The following is a 23778-nucleotide window of genomic DNA, read 5'->3' as shown; positions in this document are numbered from 1 at the left end:
AATACAAGACTGTGTAACTGTCATGAAGAATGGCCCAGGATAGGAGCCAAGGACAGCTTTGAACTCGGAGAATTAGTTGATTTTCGCCATAGTTATGACGCTGCCATGGTCCACATTAAGGCTTTGGAAATCCTAAATGACTGTAATGAAAACAGAACAATTATTTTTATTTTTATTTTTATCAGATTGACTAACAGCGAGATGGAACCAGAAGATTGTTGAATTAAAGAGGAGAAAAAACAATTCCCCTCTTTTAATCAATTCGTTATGTTTAATGCTATCAAAGGAAGCAAAAATTGGCTGCAACATCCCAGTCACATCGCTGCAGTCACTGAGACAAAGTGGAGCAGGAAAAAACAAAGTTTCAAAGTCAACAAAGCTCTAGAGCAAAGACACTGAGCACAGGGTCTAGTCAAAAGATTAACCTAACATGCATTTTCTGTAAGAAGACTTGGCATACGGTACCTTGCACAATGGTGGGAAGTTCATGGAGAGGGCAGTTTCAGACAGAATTAAATATCTTCAAGCTGAAAATCTATGCTTTGGTTGTCTCTAGTTTGGTCACCACTCATAGAGCTGTTATGGTTGGAGCACTTGTGAACTGTGCCTCAAGTGGCACCAAACCTATCTGGACTAGGAGAGAGATAGAAGGGGAAAAAAAACACAAGCTAAACCAAATCTGAGTGAAGAAAGGCCAAGTACAAGTCAAGAGAACTATAAAAAAACGATTACATCCACAACTCAGCCAACACAAGAAATCCTTGTACTGTATATGTGCTGTTGGATTTTTAAAGCGACACAACCTTTATTCTGAGTGAAGTAGCAGGAACCTTGGAAGCAAATAAAGAACAAATCAAGCTCAAGCTTCCTACAATGACCTCAAGACTAGATCACCTACAGGTCTGTGGCATCTATGCCAAAAAGTTAACTTCCTCACAACAAGTTTACACATGGGACTTTATTTCAGGCTACAGAACTCATATACCAACAAATGAAACTGCAAAAGCTCGCCCCCACTTAGAGTAACTGCAAGAAGAGATTGCACCTCTGCAGGACTGTGAAGTGGGTCTGCTCATTGGGTACAAGGTCTGTTTTCACAGCGTACAGACCTTGGATGGAGTATTGTTGGCCATGGTAATCCCTGTCTGGCCTCTGGTATCATTGCATCCTTTGTACGTACTTTTAGGCAAATAAATACTCCAGAACAGGTGCAAAGAGAAGACTGGATGGGACGAGGAACTTCCAGAAAACTTAAGACCTCAGTGGGAATCCTGGATCAGAGACCTTTCAGCAAGACCCAGTCTGAAATGCAACTCAAAAGATGCTTCTTACCTCACAGTTTCAGCAACCTCAAATGGTATGAGCTTCAACATTTTGCAGATACTAGTTTCTCTGGATACAGATAAGTACATTGTTGACTGGGACCATTGTTTCACCAACTAAAGTCTATTGTTTCACCAACTAAAGTCACAACTATACCAAGACTTGACCTCTATGCTGCATTTGTTGCAGTTCGAACCAGCGACATGCTCCATAATGAGATTGAAATCCAAGATCTGCAGAAGTTCTGGACAGATTCTACAGTTGTTCTCAGGTACATACTGTAAACAATGATGCTAGATGATTTCAAATATTTGTATCCAACCACACACAGAGTATTAAGTCAAGTACAAAGCCTGATTAATGGGCTTATGTTGCTTCTGAGGACAACCCAGCAGATCATGATTTTGAGGTTTGACTGCATAACAACTCAAGACCTCGAACTGATTCATAGGACAAAAGTTTCTTTGGTCCAACCTATGTGAAAGAAGGAAGAAAGGAAGGATCTCAAAAGATACGGTCTCATTTACCTGTCCATGTCCATAGAGGTTATTGATGACATGGCAACTGATGCATTTCTCATGCGTTAAGAGCATTAATTGCCATAAGAGGAAATGCTTGTAAGCCAAGATGTAACCAAGGAACCAATTTTGTCGGTGCAAGTTTACAGAACTCATGAAAGGAACAGGTGAAAAAGTAAAGGTTCTAGGGTGAGAATTTCTTTTAAACCCCCAAACAGCAAGTCATATGGGTGGTGTCTGGGAACCATAAGAAGTGTTACTGCTATCCTCGACCAGTCATGGCAAAGGCTTGGCAGCAACTCCCTAAGGACATTTCTGTATGAGCTTATGGCCGTTATTAACGGCAGACCACTTACCACTAAACATCTGAATGATCCATCTAGACCTGAACCTTTAACTCCAAACCACATGCTTACAATAAAGTCAACAATCCTTCTATCCCCACCTGGACATTTTGGCAGAGAAGATCTTTATCTTCAAAAGAGGTGGCGTGCATTATTTGGCTAAGGAGTTTTGGACTTGATAGAGACAAGAATATCTTTTGAAATTGCAAAAAAGACAAAAGTGATACAAGAACAGAAAGGGCCTCAAAAGTCAATGACATTGTCCTTCTAGATAATGATCAGGCACCACGTAACGAATGGAAACTGGCTAGAATCACCGAAGTCTATCCTGGGGCCAGATGATAAGGTGAGAAAACTGAAATTACTGGTTAGTGACACCATGTTTGCCAAAAGGAGGAAACGCAAAACTAAAACAATATTGCTTGAAAGACCGGTACATAAGGTTGTTACTCTGCTTGAAGCAGATTAAGGTGTTTAATGAACATGAAGTGTAACTGTCACAATTATATTGTTTACATTATTTGTTTGATCGCCTTTTCCAAGAAGAATATCATCAATCAGCATTTAAGTTGCATTTGTTGTTTATTTGTGCTTTAAAGGGGCGCAAAATGGTTGTCCTTCTTTCCTATAGAAAAAAAGTAAAACTCTTACGTGACGTGTACGAGGCATGGATAACTTATAGATGTAAGTGAAGGGTTTAAACTCGTTTCCAAACAACCCTTCCAAACAAACCATACTTGTTCAGTCTTCTTCTAATTGTGCTGTCATAGATTGTAACACTGAGGTGTAGCTCTTGGATTTTTATTTTCTCTGAGCATTGCTCACCTTGCAGTGAATGTGCTGGGACTCCTGATAAGATTGGCGACTGTCTTGAATGCTTTCCACTTGTGAATAGTCCTTCTTACTCTAGATCGTTACACTCTTCATTGGAAATAGTTTTATAACCCTTTTCAGATTGATGCAATAATTGCTTCTCTAATGACCATGTCCTGTGTCTTTCCCTCTTGGCATTGTGTTAACACACTCCTGAATTCGCCAGACCAGTGAACTGCCAAAACCTCTGCTTTAGAGAGCTGCAACTCACCCTCTTCTGCATGTTTTTAATATTTTTTGGTTTCATTTCGGTTAAATAAATAATGTGATGGTGAAAAATGTATATGTTGCTCTACGCCTGATTGTATTTGCCTCATATTGAGACTCGCTACGATGGGATGAGAAAAAACATAAAATTACAGGAGGTGTTACTAACTTTTAAACGATGATGATGATGAATATTATTATTATTATTATTATTATTATTATTATTGTTATTATTATTATTGTTATTATTATTATTATTTTTTAGAAACACTGTATGATCACTTTTTAAAGATAATTATAATAATTTAACAGTATAATCACATTCGCAGTATTACACACTGTGGTATTCATATAAGTTCATGAAAAGATTATCCATTATAATAAACTCGTGAATTTCTGTCATATTTGTTTAAACCAAACTCTAATACTAATATTTAATGTGGTTATATTTAAACAGTCGTTTAATAGTCTCCCACAGTGTTGTTATAAGTGTGGCAATCCCCAGATTGAATTCCAGGACAATCGAAATAAATATTACTCACGACATGAAACCTGTATATATATCTAACGATCCGTGTCTCTAACTGGCCAATACTGCAGTCTTTATTTTATTAACCTGTGCTCGTTGACTCATGGGAAAAACTGTCACAACTTCACTCTCCAGGCATGCTCGTGCACGTCTCACCTCTCGTTCCAGTATTTGCTGCCCTTTAAAGGAAAATATGTATCTTCTGAATGGCATTTCAAACATTTTAAATGTTTGCTTTAGGCCTTAGGTTCACTTCAAGGAAACTTTGTGTGTGTGTGTGTGTGTGGGTAGGTGTAAAGCTGCAGCATTAAATCTATACAAATCGACTCCTCTGCCTTTGAACACGGCATCGCTTCAGCACAGGTTTTCTTTAGTTTATACCCAGAGGGCTGTTAACTGTTAAACTCGGGACCTTTAAAACACCTGAAGTCTGAAGTTGCATAACACATGAACACCCACAGACATACGCATTGGCATGTAGTAGCACTGCCACATGTCACATGACATCTGAGTCTGTTTACTGTAAAAGCAATTACAAATTTATTTTTTTTTTCACTCCTGTCGCCAACTGGAGAGCTAATTTCTGGCAATTATTTCACATCCTAAATGTTCAAAGGTATGTCTGTATTTGTTTTAAAAGGGCAATTATGCTGCTAAGTTAAGTCTCTGGTTCAGTATTGCAAATTAGTCCTTGTCTTTACTCAGGTTTGTGATGGTGTAGATAAATGAAATTTTTATCTGTACATCGCTAGAACTCAACGATATCAAAAACCAGACTTTTTCTGTCTGTATGTCTGTCCAGCTAGATTATGTCACAGCATCACACAAAACTGTCTGGACAGAGTTTACTGAATCTTATGCAGTACTTAGATCTCTGCCTGAAGTTTAATCTGCACCATAAGAGAAGTCAACATGTTGAGTAAAAGTGATGTTATGAACAGTTATGTGCCGGATTTGTCAATTTAATTTAAAACAAGCTGCTACTTGTTTAATGTAAACAAACACCTGCACCAATAGATATTAATATGAAAAGATAAACGGAATATTTTTACAGGGAAATAACAGTGCTGAAGTGGTATAAGTGAATTTTAACACGCTGGAGTCACACAATATGCACATTCCTGTACTTAATTTCCGGGCCTACATGATCCCCAAATCTTATTTCGCCATGGTTATATGAACTCATGTTCAGGGACAGACATGTACGTGGGCTTCAACCTCAAATAATAATAGTAATAATAATAATAATAATATCACTGATTATATTAAAGATTATTATTAGCTTAAACACTTTAACTATTTCTACAAGCTCTTTAACCATCAATGACTCGTACTAATGCTATTGTTAAATTAGCTTAAACCCTTATAAACCATTCAAATAAAACGAGGTTATGTACAAAATGAAATATGCATACATTCTGATGGTAAATAAATGCCTCAAGAAACGTTGCCATCATTATCTAAGGCTAAATTACACCAGCTGTCTCTGTTTCTTAAGATAAAGCAAACTATATGAATGCTAATAGCTAGCTGTCTCGAGTCAGCCTGTGATCAATACAAAGCGATACTGTATGTATTAGCGAATAAACACTACCAGATCTCTTTCTCACGGTCATCTATAAAAGTATTATACGTGTGAACAGTGTTTAAGAAGACACACGCACACCCATTTCTGCAGAGGATTTCTCAATTCCGTTAGCATAAAAGAATCATTTGTTATGCAAATGTTTTAAAAATTAAAAGAGGCAAACTATATATATATATATATATATATATATATATATATATCTTCTTTTTGCACACACTGACACAACCTGATCTCTGTTCTGTTGACTGATTACAGCCTTTGTGACCTTGAGTCTGAGGGCAATTTGAAGCTATGCCATGGAAACACACCCTCTTTCTCTTACTTACACACACACGCAACACACACACAGTCACACAATCTTGGCTAAAACGAGATTGCTGTTCATGATAAAGCAGAATGGAACTTTACATAACTGCTCTCATTATGGTGTTATTTAACAGTCTACAAGACAAGAGAAGGAGACGTATTTTTACCCAGAAGTCCAAAAACAAACACTGTGAACAACCTTTCAAACATAACATTAGGGGTGTTTCTGTGCTCCTATATTGAGGTTCTGGGAAATTCTTGTAATGAGTAAAGCCAGTAGTAAAGACTAATAACAACAAACTAATAACCTGACATTATAGATAATGTATCTAGCTTTATACTAATGACAGTGCAGTTCTTCTTCTTTGTCTTTCGGCTGTTCCCTTTCAGGGGTCGCCACAGCGAATCATCTGCCTCCATCTAACCCTATCCTCTGCATCCTCTTCTCTCACACCAACTAACTTCATGTCCTCTCTCACTGCATCCATAAATCTCCTCTTTGGTCTTCCTCTAGACCTCCTGCCTGGCAGTTCCAACCTCAACTGATATATTCACCATCTCTCCTCTGAACATATCCAAACCACCTCAATCTGGCCTCTCTGACTTTATCTCCAAAACATCTAACATGGGTTGTCCCTCTGGTGAACTCATGCAGTACAGTCGTTCTAGGAAAATAAATAAATAAATAAAAATAATCGGACAATTTATTAATCTGAATCTGAAAGAAAAGTCAGCAATAATGTAAATACAGTTCGAAAAAAATGTAAATTAGTTATTCTTAATATAACATTAATAATATAATCATATCATGTTATATATCATATATATATATATTATATAATGTACTGTATAATATCATAATACTATCATGTATATCAATACGTAATGTATAGCAATAAATTTAGTATTAAAACATTTCCAAGTTTTCCTTTTCCTGAAGTCATGTTTGTGTGTGTGTGTGTGTGTGTGTGTGTGTGTGTGTGTGTGTGTGTGTGTGTGTGAAAGCACTCTTTTTTTTCCCCTCACTCCTGTCACCAACCGTAGACATTCTCTTTATATTTATACAGAGTTTATTTCCGGCTATTATTTCACATCCTAATGTACATTTGTTGACGACTGTGCTGAAAAAAATGAGGTCTCTGATTAGGTACAGTACTTCAACTTGGGGTTTGTGCTTGTGTTCAAACGGACTCGCTGACGCTTATCGAAAAAGTTACAAACATTGAAAGCAAATCACTTTTTTTCCTTAGCAATAAAATATTAGTTTGTACAGTATTAACCAAAGAAAGGTTGTGTCTGTACATTGGTCAGAATTGCTTTTTCAGTGATATCTTTACGTTTCATATATTTGGAGCAGCAGAAACCAAAAAAATATTCTGTCTGTCTGTATGTCTGTATGTCTGTCCAGCCAGATTTTGTCACAGCATCTCGCAAAACTGTCTGGACAAAATTTAATAAACATTTCTTTATGTATACACTTTATTTTAAATATTTGAAAGGGTCAAATTTATGTTCATATTTGTTTTAATAGGACAATTGTGCTGACAAAAGTACGTCTCTGGTGTAGTATGGCAAATTATATACAGTGTATACCCTATGGTACTATATTTCATTTTATTGTATTTTGGAGATTAAAAAGGCCCAAGAGTAGGTTTACGGATGTGGTTGAGGAGGACTTGATGCAGGAGGTTGGAGTGACATGGAAAAATGTGAAAAATGTGTAAAATGTGATGGCTCTCTTTCCAAGCCCATATGTTCCCAGGACCTTTTGTTGAGGTCTTATATTCCCATAATTGCATATTCCTGTTCTCAATTTCCAGGTCCATGTTCCCCCAATCCTATTTTCCCATGGTTATATGAACCCAGGGCTTCATATACCTAGGGATCCCACAGTATTCACAATACCCTATATCTCAATATCTCTATGTTCCCATGGTCTATAATTCCTAAAAAAAAAATTTCCCAACATAATAGGTCTCTAGCTCCCAGTATTCCCAAGGCTGTACTGTATATCCTCGGGGAAATATAAATTTTTTTTTTAAAGCCTTATCTTCTCAAATGTCCTATATTCCAACATTCATATACAGTATATTAGTACAGTTTTGTTGCATGGGGGGTGGGGGGGGGCGTTATGTTCTCATAACAGTGTTACTAGTTATGCAACCTTCTCTGGTCTAGAGTTCATCAAGTCTTATATTTCCAGCGGCTAATGTTCACATGGAGACCTATTTTCCCCGTGCCGCATGAATCTTCACTGATTCCCTTTTCTCTCAGGATCCTATATTACTAGGGATATATGGTACTTTTCCATCTTTTACACTTACAAGTATATCCTGGAATTACTGTATATCTCCAGTAATTAGCACCTCAGGTTATATTTCGTAAATAGTTTGTAAACCAATTAAATCCACTGCATTTACAGTAGTGACCACATGGCTTGTCACAAACTGCACCCGGGACTTCTTATGGTGTTCTTTTAACGATGGCTTACTTCGTGCCACTTCTTTCATTAAGTCCAGTTTACAACAACTAGTTGTCCTGTGTACAGATTCTCCCACCTGAGCTGTGGATCCATGCAGCTCCTCCAGAGTTACAGTACCACTGGCCTCTTGGCTGCTTCTCTGATTAATGTTCTCCTCGCCAGGCCTGTCAGTTTAGGTGGACGTCCATGTCTTTGTCGGTTTGCAGTCATGCTGTTCTCTTTCCATTTTCGAATAATAGTTTGAGCTTGATATATATATATATATATATATATATATTGTGTAATTTATATCAACAGCTATCTAATAAATTGTTATGCTTGTATTAGTTTTTTTATATATAAATCAAGACTCTACAGTGTCTTGCAAAAGTATTCACACCCCGTGAACTTTTCCACATTTTCTCACACTACAACAACAAACGTAAATGTATTTTATTGTGATTTTATGTGACAGACCAACATCATTGTGCATCAAGTGAAAGAAAAACGATAAATGGATTTCAAAAAAAATTTTAAGCAGTAACTAAATTTTTTAAACATATGTGGAAAAACTCAAGGGGGAAACGTCCGAGGTTTTTTATTTTTATTTTCATAAATGCAAGGCACTGTATATGTATATTAAAAAAAGGTATTTCAGGTCAAAATGCAACAGTCCCAAAGGTGGTTTCATTATTTGCTGGAGAATTACCGGGGAAAACCAAACTTTTCCAAAAACAAAGGCTGAGTTACACCCACACATTCATTCTAACATGTTTACGGCTCCTAGGCATGATGAGTTCCCCGGTAATGAAAACCAATCGGAATACTTCATGGAACCTTGAATTGCATGTACTAATTGTTGATCCCAGGTTCAAACCCCACAACCACCAAGTTGCCACTGTTGGGCCCTTGAGCAAGGCCCTTAACCCTCAACTGCTCAGATGTGTAATGAGATAAAAATGTAAGTCGCTCTGGATAAGAGCGTCTGCCAAAATGACTAAATGTAAATGTATGTAATTGTTAAGCCAGCTTGAAATGGTGTTGTGTAATTTAGGATTAAATCACATACTGACTCAGCACACTATGTCCCACAGTTCTCTTATTACTATGAGGGTTATTAAATAAATGATATAAATGATCTCTTAGGTGACCATGATGGCGCGAGTTAAACCGTAATTCAATATGCGAGCTTGTTGATACAGTACCTGATCTCCCTCCACCTCCACCTCACACTTCAGTGCACTCCACCAGCACTTTGTTTCATTACACACTTCTGGGAATGTTACATTAGCAAACGAGTTAAATCCATTCAAACCCGGCTGCAATGCACCATGGGTAACTCGTACAATCCTTACGGATAACACTTTGAGAACATGACAATAAAATGTCATGCCCTGGTTTGATTCCCACCCAGTGCTCAAACTCTACAGTAGTTACTGGATGCAGTGCCGATCCCAAGTCCAGATAAAACGAGAGGGTTGTGTCAGGGCGCGGATCAGATGGTCTGCCATGGCGACCCCTCCATGGGAACAGCGTGGTAATGAGGTGATTCATGTTTTGTTATGCTTACATGGGTCGTTTGTAAGAATTAAAGAATCAAGATTGTCCGAAAATTGCTACAGAGATTGCTGTAGGGCTGGCTAGGAAGAGCAGGGTGAACTCCTTTGCTGCATTTTTGCAACTAAAATGGGCACTAGGGATGTCTTGGAACGATGGAATGCAGAGTTCTGCTGCAATGCAACAGGATAATAAAGTACAGAGTTTGGGGGAGGTTAATATAGCATACGGAGAAAGACCATGATATTATTTTGTATTCACTAAGGAAGTCAGTACTACTGGGATTATCGTGTTTGTTTATTTGTTTTTTGGGAGCCCATTGGGTAAATTATCTGCATATTACAATACCGATATGACAAAAATAGATTTATAGCATTTTGCAAAATAATACAACATTTACATTGATATAACCAAAACTGGCACGGTGGTCAAGAGCTTAGCACTGTTGCCTTGCAGCTTGAGGTTCCGGGTTCGATTCCCATCTCTGTGTGCATGGAGTTTAAATGTAGATTAGATTAGATTAGATTAGGGTAATTGCTATTCCCAAAATTGCCTTTAGTGTAACTTTGTGCCCTGGAGTGGATTGGAACACTGTCCAGGGTGTACCCCGCCTCGTGCCCTAAGCCTCCTGGGATAGGCTCCAGGCCCCCAGGATAAAGCTGCATGGAAGATGAGTGAGTGAGAGTGAGTGACTAGATAGTTTGTACTATTTCTTTTGTACTTGTTTTTCTATTGTACTTGTTTCTTTTGCAAAACTGTCTTAAATTAAAATTGTTAGAATGGATCTATCTCGTTTTTGCAGTAAAACCCTTAACATAGCCATATTTATTCAAAGCATTTACAAGTAAAATCAATGAAAATGATTATCTCCTTATACTGACACCTGTAAGTGGGTGAAATATAAAGTATAAGGCAGGAAGTGAACAGTCAGTTTTTTTTTTTATTGGATGTGCTAGAATCAGGAAAAATGGGCAGTTTCTGAAAGTCTTTAACTAGGGCTGTGATGGATAAAACACTGGGTTAGAGCATCTGTCAAAAATGGGGCAGTTTTTGGGGTATATAGAGTTTATTACCTACCAAAAGTAGTCCCAGGAAGTATGACTGGTGAACTGGTCATTGATTATCCTTGGTCGTCCAAAGCTGATTAATCCACATGGGAAGCAAAGAGACAATCCTGCAGAAGAGCTACTGTAGTACAATTGACTGAAAACGTTCTTTCTGGCTGTGATTAGGAAGGTATCCGAACCCACAATGCCTTGCCTGTTGTTGTGTATTGCACTGTGTAGGTAGTGGTCAGAGTTGTCCTTGTCCACTGCTCAATGGGTAAGTCAATGTCAGAACTGGACCACAGAGCAATGGAAGGAAGTGGCCTGGATTCTTTAACATCCTGTGGATAGCTGGGTGCGTGCTCCTCAATAGAAGCAATAGATAACCCCAGGATGCATGATGGGAAGAAGGCATGCAAGAGAAGACTGTGTGATGCACCTGATGGCTGAATAATTTAGTAACGGTTTCAGGAACACAACAAAGAGTTCAAGGTGTTGACGTGGCCCCCACATTCCCCAGATCTGAACCTTATTAGGCATCTGTGTGTTGTGCTGGACGAACAGGTCTGATACATGAACACCTCACCTTACAGCAACGTACAGGACTTAAAGGATCTGCTGCTAACACCTTTGTGCCAGACAATTGGCTCAGAGTTCAGAGCTGTTTGGTGACACAATATTAGGCAGGTCAGTTAATTGTTGTGAATGTTTAAGGAAACAAAGGAAAAAATACTAGAGCTAGAATGTTAACTTAACATGCCTGATTTTCTGGAAAGGTTCCTGCTGATTACAGTAGCATTTCTAGTTCGCTGTGTGCATGTATATTAGATCAAAGGTTTATTGTCTAGTTAATCTCGCTGCTTGTTGAATCTTGTTTCAGGATGCAACGGGGTCTAGTCGAGTGCAGGTCGGCATAACGCAACAGTAAAACTTTTATGTTGCACGTGTGTCGTCTTGTCTTGAATTTTGTCGTGTGTCTCTTGATTCCTGGAAATGCATTTTCTGTATTATATCATAAATTATAGTGGACTTGACTTGACTTGACAACGATTTTTCTGCCGCGTTCCAGTCACGGAAGGAGCATCCTACATGCTTCGGCACGCCGTCATGCGCTTTGGATTTTGGACGTGTTGTCATGGTTTTGCGTACGAGCAAGCTGAAAACACGAGATATCATGTAACCGCAATTGGCAAAGGCTTTATACGAAGGATCTACGGGCTTTTAATTATTTCTCCTGTCAAAACTCAATCTGGAATGAATGGAGGTTAAGAGCTTCTATGTGACCTGTCACGACTTCCTGGTTACGCTCTAATCCCACGAGGAAAGAAATGCCCTTTAGCAAATCAGGCAGGCCAAGTGAACGTTGCATGAACGATTCTGCATGAAACAGTGTTTAGTCATTATGCTTTTCATAAACACCTGGAGATGAACACGACTCACAGTTCTATACTCACGTTATTTACTGTTCTGGCTGTGCTCCAATTTCAGTTCAATAAACCATGCGTGTCCGTAATATAAACTCATGCACACGATGATATACACGATGCACTTACATGATAAGCACTCAATCTCCCTTATTTAAAAGTCTTAGCAGGAAAGTTTTTAGACGGGAACATGGCGAATACTTTATCTAGTTACTTAATTATTATTATTCTTCTATAATATAACATCAATGCAATACATAAATCAGCTGTATGGGTGCGGTGCCTTGATGCAGCACGCTCAGCACCCCTACTTCCCGCGGCTATGCACATGTATCACGTGTATGTAGGATTAGCGGCAGCCAAAAGTTAAAAAAAAAGAAGAAAAAAAAGCATGGCACAGATACATGGATGGATGTCTTCCAGTGAATATCAGCAAATTCTTCAAACAAATCTGACTCATTCAATTAAAAACCTGAAGTTACAAAAGGGCTGGCTTCTGGAACATGATCATAAACACACACAAAGTACTTAGATACTTAACATGACTAAAATTACACTACAGTATATACTAACATAGGAAGGAAGGGTGGGTGAAAGATGAGAGACTATTCCTCCTTCTTCCTTCCTTTCAGGACTTATTTTGGACTGGAGCACAACCACGCACTCTCCAGCTCCTCCAGTTCTGCTGACTTGGACATAAAACTTGTAAAATCTAAATTACACAACAAACAGACACGTGCAAACGACATTTCCTCCTTCAACCGACATGACGACACGTTCGGCCGTGACACAGACACCTCTCCGTGCCAAAGCTGGAGCTCTACAGTCCGGGGTCCGAAAAGCTGAGTGCGCTACGGATGAGACTGTTAGTATCTCATCACTCATCAAACACTAATACAGCGTTCTCGTACACAGCAAGCTTCTTCTACAAAGACTAACATAGTTGGCGTGTTTGTATTATAAGTTCAGGATTAACTAAATATCAGGCATAAAATTGAGGCTTTGAAACCGGACAATGTAATTGTCTGATGCAGATGTTAAACTAACCATGTCGGATCGGAACCTAGATTACTCTACTCCCCTTGAAGAGAATGAACTGATTTCACTCATCTCTTCTGCAAATTCACCAACTTGTATATTAGATCCTACACATTTTCTCAAACAGATAGTACCAGCAATAACAGAACCCCTGTTGAGAATAATTAATTCTTCACTTAGCATTGGTTATGTTCCAAAATCTTTTAAATTAGCAGTTATTAAACTGATAATTAAGAAACCTGACCTCGACCCCTGTCAGCTGCTGATATCCAGATGAGAAAAAAACAGCTGGCCTCGATGTAATTATAGATTCCAGCCTTTCATTTGAAGCTCATATAGATAATATTACCAGGATAGCATTCTTTCACCTCAGAAATATTGCCAAATTAAGAAATATATTGTCGCTAAACGATGCAAAAAAACTAGTTCATGCTTTTAACCCCCTTTAGGTTGGACTATTGTAACGCCTTACTGTCTGGTTGTTCAACTACAGTAGGTGCATAAACAAGCTTCAGTTAGTCCAGAATGCAGCAGCGAGAGTCCTCACTAGAACCAGAAGATATGAGCACATCACACCTATCTTATCTTCACTCCATTGGCTCCCTGTGAAATTTCGATATGTCTTACGATCCGCCACGCCTACTTCGATCAAAGGATGCAGGCTGCTTGTCAGTACCGCGTATTATGAAAAATACAGCTGGGGGCAGAGCTTTTCCTTACAAAGCCCCAAAATTATGGAATAGTCTTCCAAATAGTGTTCGGGACTCAGACACAGTCTCAGTGTTTAAGTCCAGGCTAAAAACCTATTTATTTAGCCAAGCATTTTTATAAATAGATTTGCCATAGGTAAAGGAGCAGATCTGGGGGACTCATGGACGTAGAGTATTATGGTGAACTGGTATGTTTGGATGCTGTCTTCCTCACTCTCATTGATCACTCAGGTTTGCTGACGGTGAGGTGATTGTTTGCTTTACATCTCAGTTCCCCGTCATGTTTGTGTTTCCTTCTGGCTCTCCCTTTTAGTTATGCTGTCATAGTTAGTCCTGCCGGAGTCTCTGCTTGCACTCTACAGTTAATATACATTCACATTATACATTGTGTGACTGTGACCAGACCTAACTGTTATCTCTTCTCTTCTGCTCTTCCCTCTCCTGTTCTCTCTCCCCCCCTTTCTCTTCCCTCTCTCTCTGTCGAGCTACACATGTCGTTCCTGAGCTGCCAGTGATCCAGACTCCCTCTGCCCTCCGGACCTGTCTGACCCATCCTGGTGCCCCGCTTCTGGCTGAAGATCTCGTCACATGGATGCCCCGTGTGTCTCTTTGGGATGCGTCTCGTGTCCTGCTCTCTGTTTCACCCAGATGAGAATGGGTTCCCTGTTGAGTCTGGTTCCTCTCAAGGTTCCTTCCTATTACCATCTCAGGGAGTTTTTCCTTGCCACTGTCGCCCTCGGCTTGCTCACCAGGGACTATCTGACCATTTCGATTCATACACATTCACTTTCCATACAAACTTAAATAATTATTGGGAAAGAGAACGGCACAACTGCGAACCTACCAAGACATGTCCATTCACCTAAACTGACAGGCCGGGTGAGAAGAGCATTAATCAGAGAAGCAGCCAAGGCAACCATTGGAGAAGCTGCAGAGATCTACAGCTCAGGTGGGAGAATCTAGGGCTATTAGTACTGCACTCCACAAGTCTGGCCTTTATGGAAAAGTGATTGAAGAAAACCATTGTTGGAAGAAAGTCTGGTTGCAGTTTGTGACAATCCATGTGGTGGATGTAGTACACATGTGGAAGAAGGTGCTCTGGTAAGATAAACTTTTTCACCTATATGCAAAACGCTATGTGTGTCAGAAAACTAACACTGTGCATGGTGGTGGCAACATCATGTTGTGGAGATGCTTTTCTTTAGCAGGGACATGTAAGCTGGTCAAAGTTGATGGAAAGATAGATGGAGCCAAATACAGAGTCTGCAAAAGACTTAAGACTGGGGCGGAGGTTCACCTTCCAACCCTAAACATACCGTACAGCCAGAACTACAGTGGAACAAGATCAGCCTCTATTCATCATACATACATTGCTGTACATGTAGTTTTTATGGCGCCCCAGGAACAGACAGGGTTAAGGCTTCAACCACAGTAATCTGGCAGAGCTCGAACCGCCGACCCTCTGATCAGTAACTCAGAGCCTTAATACACTGAGTCACTTCTGCCTTTTTAAGATCAATGGTTTGGATGGTGTAGAATGGTTTAGATCAAAGCATATTCATGTGTTAGCAAGGCCCACATGGGCCCATCTGGGACGAGACTCGAAAATCACTGATCACAGACGCTCTCCATCCAATCTCACTCAGCTTGAAGTATTTTGCAAAGAAGAATGGGCAAAAGTTTTACTCTATAGATGTGCAAAGCTGGTAGAGACGCACCAACAATTTTATGTTGGTCTGTCACATAAAATATGCCAATAAAATATATTTATGTTTGTGGTTGTAATGTGACAAAATTTGGAAAATGTCAGGGGGTGTAAAAACTTTTGCAATGCACCGTAGTATTAGCTGAATGGATAAACATTGAGTTTGTGTATGTTCTTTAACCACATGAGCAGTAGAGTCTATGAGATTCCCTTCCAGCGAATGGTAGAATGGGACGATGACTTACTGGTTTAAAGCTGAAAAATCATTTACTGGAATAAGACACACACACACACACACACACACACATACACAGCAGAACTGAAATACTACTCCTGACTAGTGATAGGATGCCCACTTTAGACACCAGACAATCTGTCCTTTATTCGCCAGGACTAGACCTGTCCTGTCTAGTCACATCTCTTTCCTCATCTCTGTGTGTTTGGTTTATTCAAACATGGTTCATTACTACAGAAGCGATAAACTGCAAGGTGTGGGGGAAAAATACACAAAGAACTTTTTCACCTTTACAACATTCAGTATTATCAATTTATGATGTCATTTTCCACTTCTTATACATCACTGACAGAATTCCAACATTGGACGAGGGCAACTGTACGAGGGCTGTAAATGGAAAAGTGCGTATAACCATTATTTTATTAACAGACATACAGTACCTGTCAAAAGTTTGGACACACCTTCTAAGTTTTGTGATTCATTTTCTATATCCAAGAACAATACAGCAGATAGAACACATGGATTTAGATAATTAAGTAATTGTTATTGTTATTTTAAGACTTGAAGGTCAGAAATAGCTCTTACAAGAACAGTATTGTTATCGAGTGTGTTTGTAAAACCCATCAAGCTCCATGATGAAACTGTCTCTTATGAAGACCAAAACTGAGCTCTGCTGCAGAGGAGAAGTTTATTTAGAGTCACCAGCCTCAGAAATCACCAATTAACAAACAGAACCTCAGATTAGAGCCGTTATGAAGCTTTACAGAGCAGAAGTAGCAGATAAACATCTCGATATCAACTGTTCAGAGGAGATTATTGTGTGTTTTAGAGAAACGCCTTCAGTGTTGTTTTACAGTGTAGAAAGAAATAAAAATCAGAAAAGACCATGGAGTTAGACAATGTGTCCAAACTTTTGATTGGAAGTGAAGTCCACCACAATGTGCAATGGGAGCAACCTACATCCGTTTATAATAATAATAATAATAATAATAATAATAATAATAAACTATGCATACTTTTGCATTACTTTTGGTACAGGCCTTGTACTATTTTTGTCCTGTACAGGACTGTTTTAAACTGAATTACTAATTAATAGATGTGTTTGGTTTACTGAATTTCACAAAGCAATATCCAGCTTAGTTACTACTATAATCATAAGAAACAGGAATTATAAGCTAAATAACATAAAATAATAATAATAATAATAATAATAATAATAATAATAATAATAATAAATAAAAAATAATTCTTAGGTAAATTTGGTAAAAAAAAACAAAAAACAACAACAACAACAATAATAATAATAATAATAATAATAATAATAGGAATTATAAGCTAAATAATGTAAAGTATGCTTTACATTACAAGTTAGGATACAGGAAGTATATGAAATAATATAAAATATTACATAATATGATTCCATATAAATATTATGATATGAATAAATAATATAATAAATAAATATGATTAAGAATGATTATAAATCTAATAAATAATATGACTAATATGAATATAATAAATACTATGATTCAATATAAATAATATTATACAAATAAATACTTACTATTAGTAGATATATATGAAATAATATGATTCCGATCAGACTAGGCCATACAAGAGCTGCTTATAAGCACTTGGAAATAAGAATCAGAAGACACTATAAACATATGAAATAATATCCATATGTTGATATATTTCATAAATACGTTTTATTGATAGTCTTCATCGAAATAATGTCAAAAAACTTGAAATAAAGATATTAAGTGGAAATAATGAGATATAAAGATATAAAGATTTTTTGTACCAAAAAATCATGTATTAAACGTATAGTTCAGGGTTTCTGTCCATTTCTCTCTTAAAACCCTTTTCTTTCACGTTCTTTAAATCTCTCAGTTTTTTTATTAAACAAATAAACTTAAAATGCGTGTCTTTGCTAAGGAACACACGGCGTTGAGCGTGTCGTAACCTGCGCGGCGTGAGGTGAGATAAGGTGAGGGAGCGCGCGCACATGTGTCTTCGCCTGCTCTGCACGCTACACTACCGACCTCGGTGGTCTTTGATTAGCCGAACGCTAACTTCTCAGGATCGGAGAAAAACATTGTGATATTTCCCGACTTCTTTAGTGACATTAGCAACCTTATCTCCTACAGGAATGTTATTCTGCGATAAAATGTTTTATTTTCTATCCCCTAAGGGAACAAAAACAACTTTTCTCAAATTAATGTTTTTGAAGCTGATATAACTCTAATAACTAACCCTATGACTAGCAAACCTGATAAACCGTGAGACTAGCCTGAGAATCTTAAATTTGGCCTAATACAGTAGGCATGTGATAAAAGCCAGTATTAAAAAAATAAAATAAAAAAGAAAAACATTATGCAGTTTTAGAAGGAATTAAACTATAAAATCATTGCATTTGTGTATTTCGACAATTTGTGCAATTTATATGCTTGAAAAAGGATCAAAACTTTCAGTTTCTCAGACTACAGCCTTCTTAAATCAAACATAATACCAGCAATAAACAAACGAGTAAAACCAGTTTGACCAACACTTCACCATGGAGCATTAATACGATGCATAATCTATCCTGCCAGAATAAACACATCAATTTGGAAATAAAATATTTATTAGGGTCCTGTAATGAGTTTTTTCGTGCTGTATTGTAATGTGTAAAATTTAATAAGTTGTTTTAATCACGTTTAATGTCTTCTCAGAGAGGTTTAAAGGAGACAATAGAACTTGAAAGCAATTTATTAATTCATTCATGGAATTTCCCTTGGGATCAATAGAGAATGTACAGTATGTATCTATCTCCATCCATCCATCTATAGAAACCTCTGCAGTCCAACTAGCGACCTGGAGGCCAATGGTGATTCCTATTGCCGTTATTCATCCAGGCAAAATTTAACATTTAAAAAAAAAAGAATTTTAAATTTAGCCTAATCTGCATGTCTTTGGACTGTGGGAGGGAATCAGAGTATCCAGAGAAAACCCTCCAATCACGGGGAGAACATGCAAACTCCATGCACACAGACCCTGAGGCTGGAATTGATCCTGGACCCTGAAGGTGCAAGGCCACAGTGCTCACCACTACGCCACCATGCTGCCTTGTATCTAGGGGTAGCTCAGTGGTTAAGGCATTGGACTACGGTTCAGAAGATCCCAGGTTCAAACCTCACAACCACCAAGTTGCCACTGTTGGGCCCTTAACCCTCAACTGCTCAGATGTGTAATGAGATAAAAATCTAAGTCGCTCTGGATAAGAGGGTCTGCCAAATGCCTAAATATAATGTAAATGTTTCTATCTATATATATAAATTGGCGTAAATTATGATGCTAAAAAATCTTCTATATTTGTATCATTTTAATCATTATATTCTTATTTGATATTTTTTACTTGAATTTTATTGTATTATTATTTTTAATAGTCGTACAAGCATTTCACTTTATACTGTGTGCATAATGTGACAAAAAGAAATCTGAATCTGAATCTACTGGGAATGATGTGAGGATACACCCTGGCTGGAACCCCAGTCTGTCCCACTTCACAATGCCATATACAGGTACAGCACACACTCACATACTTAGGCATCACCAGACAATCCAGACTGTGAATGTTGTGGAGGTGAAACTTGGGAACCAGTAGGAACCTCACCCAGATGTACAGAGAACAGTACTGACCCGGGAACTGCACCACAGTGCTTCCCTTCAAACCAAATCACCTGACAAGTAGAACACTGCTTACTATTCATTTATTTCTCCGTAAATCAAAGGAAAAGCTGAACAAGACTAAATACATTTGCATGACTTTTTATTAAGGGAATCTGGATAGTCATTAAGCAATAGAACACTTGCATTGAATGAACTGAGATTATGTTTATATATGGCAATATAGATTATAATATATTTGAAAAAATATATTACTTTATTCGTCCCAACCTTGTACTGTGTTAAATATAGTACTGTTTATCCATTCTCTCTTACCAGGTATGAATGATCAGAGGTTAATGCACATTTCCCTATCTCTCTCTCTCACACACACACACACACACACACACACAAACTCACCCAGAATGGGTCCAGGCCACTGGCATTGCAGAGCTTGTCCATCCAGACTCCTTTCCTCCCTGCGACTCTTCTCCACTTCTCCCAGGAAGGATTTATTCCTCGGTCACGTTTTCTTCTCCACTACTTGTCTGAAGTTTGAGGACTGATCCCACAGCGTGAAGTCTTTCATACAGATGCGTGCACAAACACATAAACACATGCACGCACACACATGCACGCACACACATGCACGCACACTTACAACTCGAGTACACACTGGAGTGCAGGTTAGTGCACCGACCTGTTTAATTCCCTGCTCTCTCTCTCTCTCTCTCTCTCTCCCATCTAAGGGGAGGGTAACCAAAATCTCTCTCACTTCCACACACTTTCTCACTCTAAGTTTCTCTTTCTCATGCCAGCAGTGACCTCAACACCCGCCCACACACACTGTCCTCCCGGGAAGTCCTTAACGAGAAGATCTGACAAATTTCCCCCAAATATTTTTTTCACTGTTTGTTTCTCTTTCTCATTCATGAAGTCTCCTCACCACAAACGCTTTTCTCCCAGAAGGTCTTCAACGAGACGGGAACATGACAGTAATGATTTCTGCTGTACATGATTAATTGCCCTGTTTAAGAAATGATGGCAGTAAAAGCCCATCATTTATCTGTATGTCAACCACAGATTCAACACACATGATTAAAAAAGGGAAGAAATGCTTATATTCTGTACGAACCACTAAGAGGTGCTGTAGCTGTTTCGTTTTTTTTGTTAACACTGATGATGATTTTATTACAGCTGATCTGCTAAATTTTAATTCAGGTCATGGCACTGTACGTCATTGGCATGGCAGTCAGGACCCTGGCATTGCCCAATTTCTACCAAGCAATATTTATAATGTAGTTCTATTCATGTAAAAATAAAGTATGGAAGTATGTCTGTAAATAAAAGACAGGATTTGTCTGTACATTGGTCAGAACTCAATGATATCCAGCCAGATTTTGTCACGGTATTACACAAAACTGACTGGACAGAATTTAATGAAACTGTGGCAGTCCTTGGGTATCTGCCTGAAGTTTATTCTGCACAATAAATGAAATCAAAACGTTAAGTCGACATGAAGTTATGAGCGGTTTTGTGCCAGAATATAAACCAGAAGTTGTAACAGCAACCTTTAACCTTCACCATCAGTGAAATCACAATGTGGAGTAAAAGTGATGTTATGAACAGTTATGTGTGGGATTTAATAATCTACTTCAAAATAATCTACTAATGCGCTACTGTCTCAATGTAAACACACACCTGCACCAATAGATATTAATTAGAGAAGATAAAGTGAATATTTTTACTGGGATTAGTTCATATTTTCACTTTGGCTGAAATAACAGCGCTGAAGTGGTATAAGTGAGTTTTAACACGCTGGAGTCGTTTTAGGACAAAACTTCATCTTTATCCGATCTACTCACTTACTGTACTCACTCATCTTCTATACCGCTTTATCCTGTATTCAGGGTCGCGGGGGGCGGAGCCTACCCCAGGAGTCTTAGGGCATGAGGCGGGGTACACCCTGGACAGGGTGCCAGTCCATCTCAGGGCACACACACACACACACACACATTCACACACTATGGGCAATTTGGAAACGCTAATTAGCCTAACCTGCATATCTTTGGACTGTGAGTGGAAACCGGAGTACCCAAAGGAAACCCACCAAGCACGGGGAGAACATGCAAACTCCATGCACACAGAGATGGGAATCGAACCCGGACCCTGGAGGTGCACGGCGACAGTGCTAACCACTACAGGAAACTGGGAGTGTATTTAACACTGTCTGACCACCAAAGAAGGACAACTTAGTGTAAACAAGGCGTAAGATACTCAACCTTACAGAATGGGATTTCTTTGTGTTAATAAGTTAGACAGAGAGTTCTGCTGTACAGAGAGACACACAGACATGTACGTGGGCTTCAACCTCAAATAATAATAATAATAATAATAATAATACCACTGATTACATTAAAGATCAGCAGATTATTTTTATGTTTAACGCTATTTCTTTTCACTGATGTAACACTAATTACATAATAATTATATATAATTATTAACTGTGTGAATACATTTACATTTACATTTAGGCATTTGGCAGACGCTCTTTTCCAGAGCGACTTACAAAAAGTGCTTTAAAGTTTATGTTGCGTCTTGAGTCGTTGTTTAAAGATAGTCAAAGTCTCAGCTGTACGGACATCTAGAGGAAGTTCGTTCCACCACCTAGGTGCCAGAACAGAAAAGAGTCTGGATGAATGCCGCCCTCGATCCCTGAGAGATGGTGGGATGAGGCGAGCAGTGCTGGAGGATCGGAGGGAACGTGGTACAGTGCGTGGTGTGATTAGCGCAGAGAGGTAAGTGGGTGCTGGGCCATTTTTAGCTTTGTAGGCAAGCATCAGTGTTTTGAATTTGATGCGGCAGCTACAGGAAGCCAGTGCAGGGAGCGGAGGAGTGGGGTGGTGTGGGAAAACTTGGGAAGGGTAAAAACGAGACGTGCTGCTGCATTCTGGATCAGTTGCAGAGGACGAATCGTGGACAGAGGCAGGCCTGCCAGGAGTGAGTTGCAGTAGTCCAGTCTTGAAATAACAAGGGACTGAACAAGCGTAGCCTGTGAAGAAAGAAGTGGGCGAATTCTTCTGATATTGTAAAAAAGAAATCTACTGTACAAGAGCGAGTGAGGTTAGCGATGTGTGGGGAAAATGACAGATGATTCTCCACGGTTACCCCAAGATTGCGGGCGGTGGCTGAAGGAGTGATTTGGTTGTTGTCCAGGGATAACACAAGGTCTTGACCTGGGGATGAGTCACAAGGGATAAACAACAGTTCTGTTTTACTGAGATTGAGCTTCAGCTGATGAGCAGCCATCCAGGATGAGATGTCTGCCAGACATGCTGAGATCCGGGTGGAAACCCGAGTGTCAGAGGGAGGAAAGGAGAGAGTAAGTGAAAATGTAAAAAAATTAATATTTGCCTTGACAAATTCAGATCATGATACTTTGCTGTAAAATGTCATTCATAATGATCAAAACATAATGTGATCCCTGGAATTTTGAGCCAAAAAACAAAAACAAAAAAAAAAACATGAGGCCAACACATAAGTGCCAAAACATGAAGTTCCTCGAATGACCACTAGGTGCTGGCTCCACCAGTGAGTCAATCCTGTAGGTCAGGGGTCGGGGGTCAGGGGTCGGCATCGCGCAGCTCCGGAGTCGCATGTGTCGCTTTTTCATCCCTCCGCTGCGGCTCCCTGTGGCTTTGGAAAATAAATAATGAGCATTTAATTAAAATATATTCTATTTTAGTTTGTTATTCTTCTATGTAATTCTGATTATAGTGATCTTGTAACGTTAAAATAAAACGTGTTTAATTTTTTTAGTCGCTCAAAATATGCGTCACAGCCACAGATGTGCGACACCCGCCGTCACGTGATTTATTGATGTTGACCGCGCGCTCCAGTGCACGCGACAGAAGGATGATGGCACGCAGAAGCTAACGGCAGTTGTGGTTTGTTTAAGATAAATAATTTATGTCTTAATAGCTAGGTTTCCCTTAATGACAACTGTACAGGGGTGACCCTTTCTGCAATTTATTAGTTAATGTAAAGTTAATGTATTAGTAAATTTTACGGTATAAAATTATGCTTAATTAGGGGCGTGGCTGATTTGAAGGAGTTAAACCGCTAGCAGTCTGCTATGCATCACTTTAGCTAAGCAGCTAACAGTAATCATGATAGTTTAACTTAACACATGAAATGTGCAGTAGGCGTTAATACGGGACGACGTGTAGGTGTGTGAGTGTCTGAGTTCAATCAAATCATCAAAGG

General features: G+C 38.8%; 1 protein-coding gene across 1 annotated transcript in view; it reads right to left on the bottom strand.

Moving 5' to 3' along the window:
* LOC128544618 (multidrug resistance-associated protein 1-like) overlaps positions 1–20255 on the bottom strand; it is a 39513-nt gene extending 19258 nt beyond the window's left edge. The window contains exon 1 of the mRNA XM_053514847.1: positions 19933–20255. Coding sequence (XP_053370822.1) covers positions 19933–19974 — 42 coding nt within the window. The 5' untranslated portion in view covers positions 19975–20255. The remainder of the gene's footprint in view (positions 1–19932) is intronic.
* Positions 20256–23778: the final 3523 nt, after the last annotated feature.

The sequence above is a fragment of the Clarias gariepinus genome, chromosome 16, assembly GCF_024256425.1.
Source record: "Clarias gariepinus isolate MV-2021 ecotype Netherlands chromosome 16, CGAR_prim_01v2, whole genome shotgun sequence".
NCBI lineage: Eukaryota > Metazoa > Chordata > Actinopteri > Siluriformes > Clariidae > Clarias > Clarias gariepinus.
This window is presented reverse-complemented; position numbering and strand designations above follow the sequence as displayed.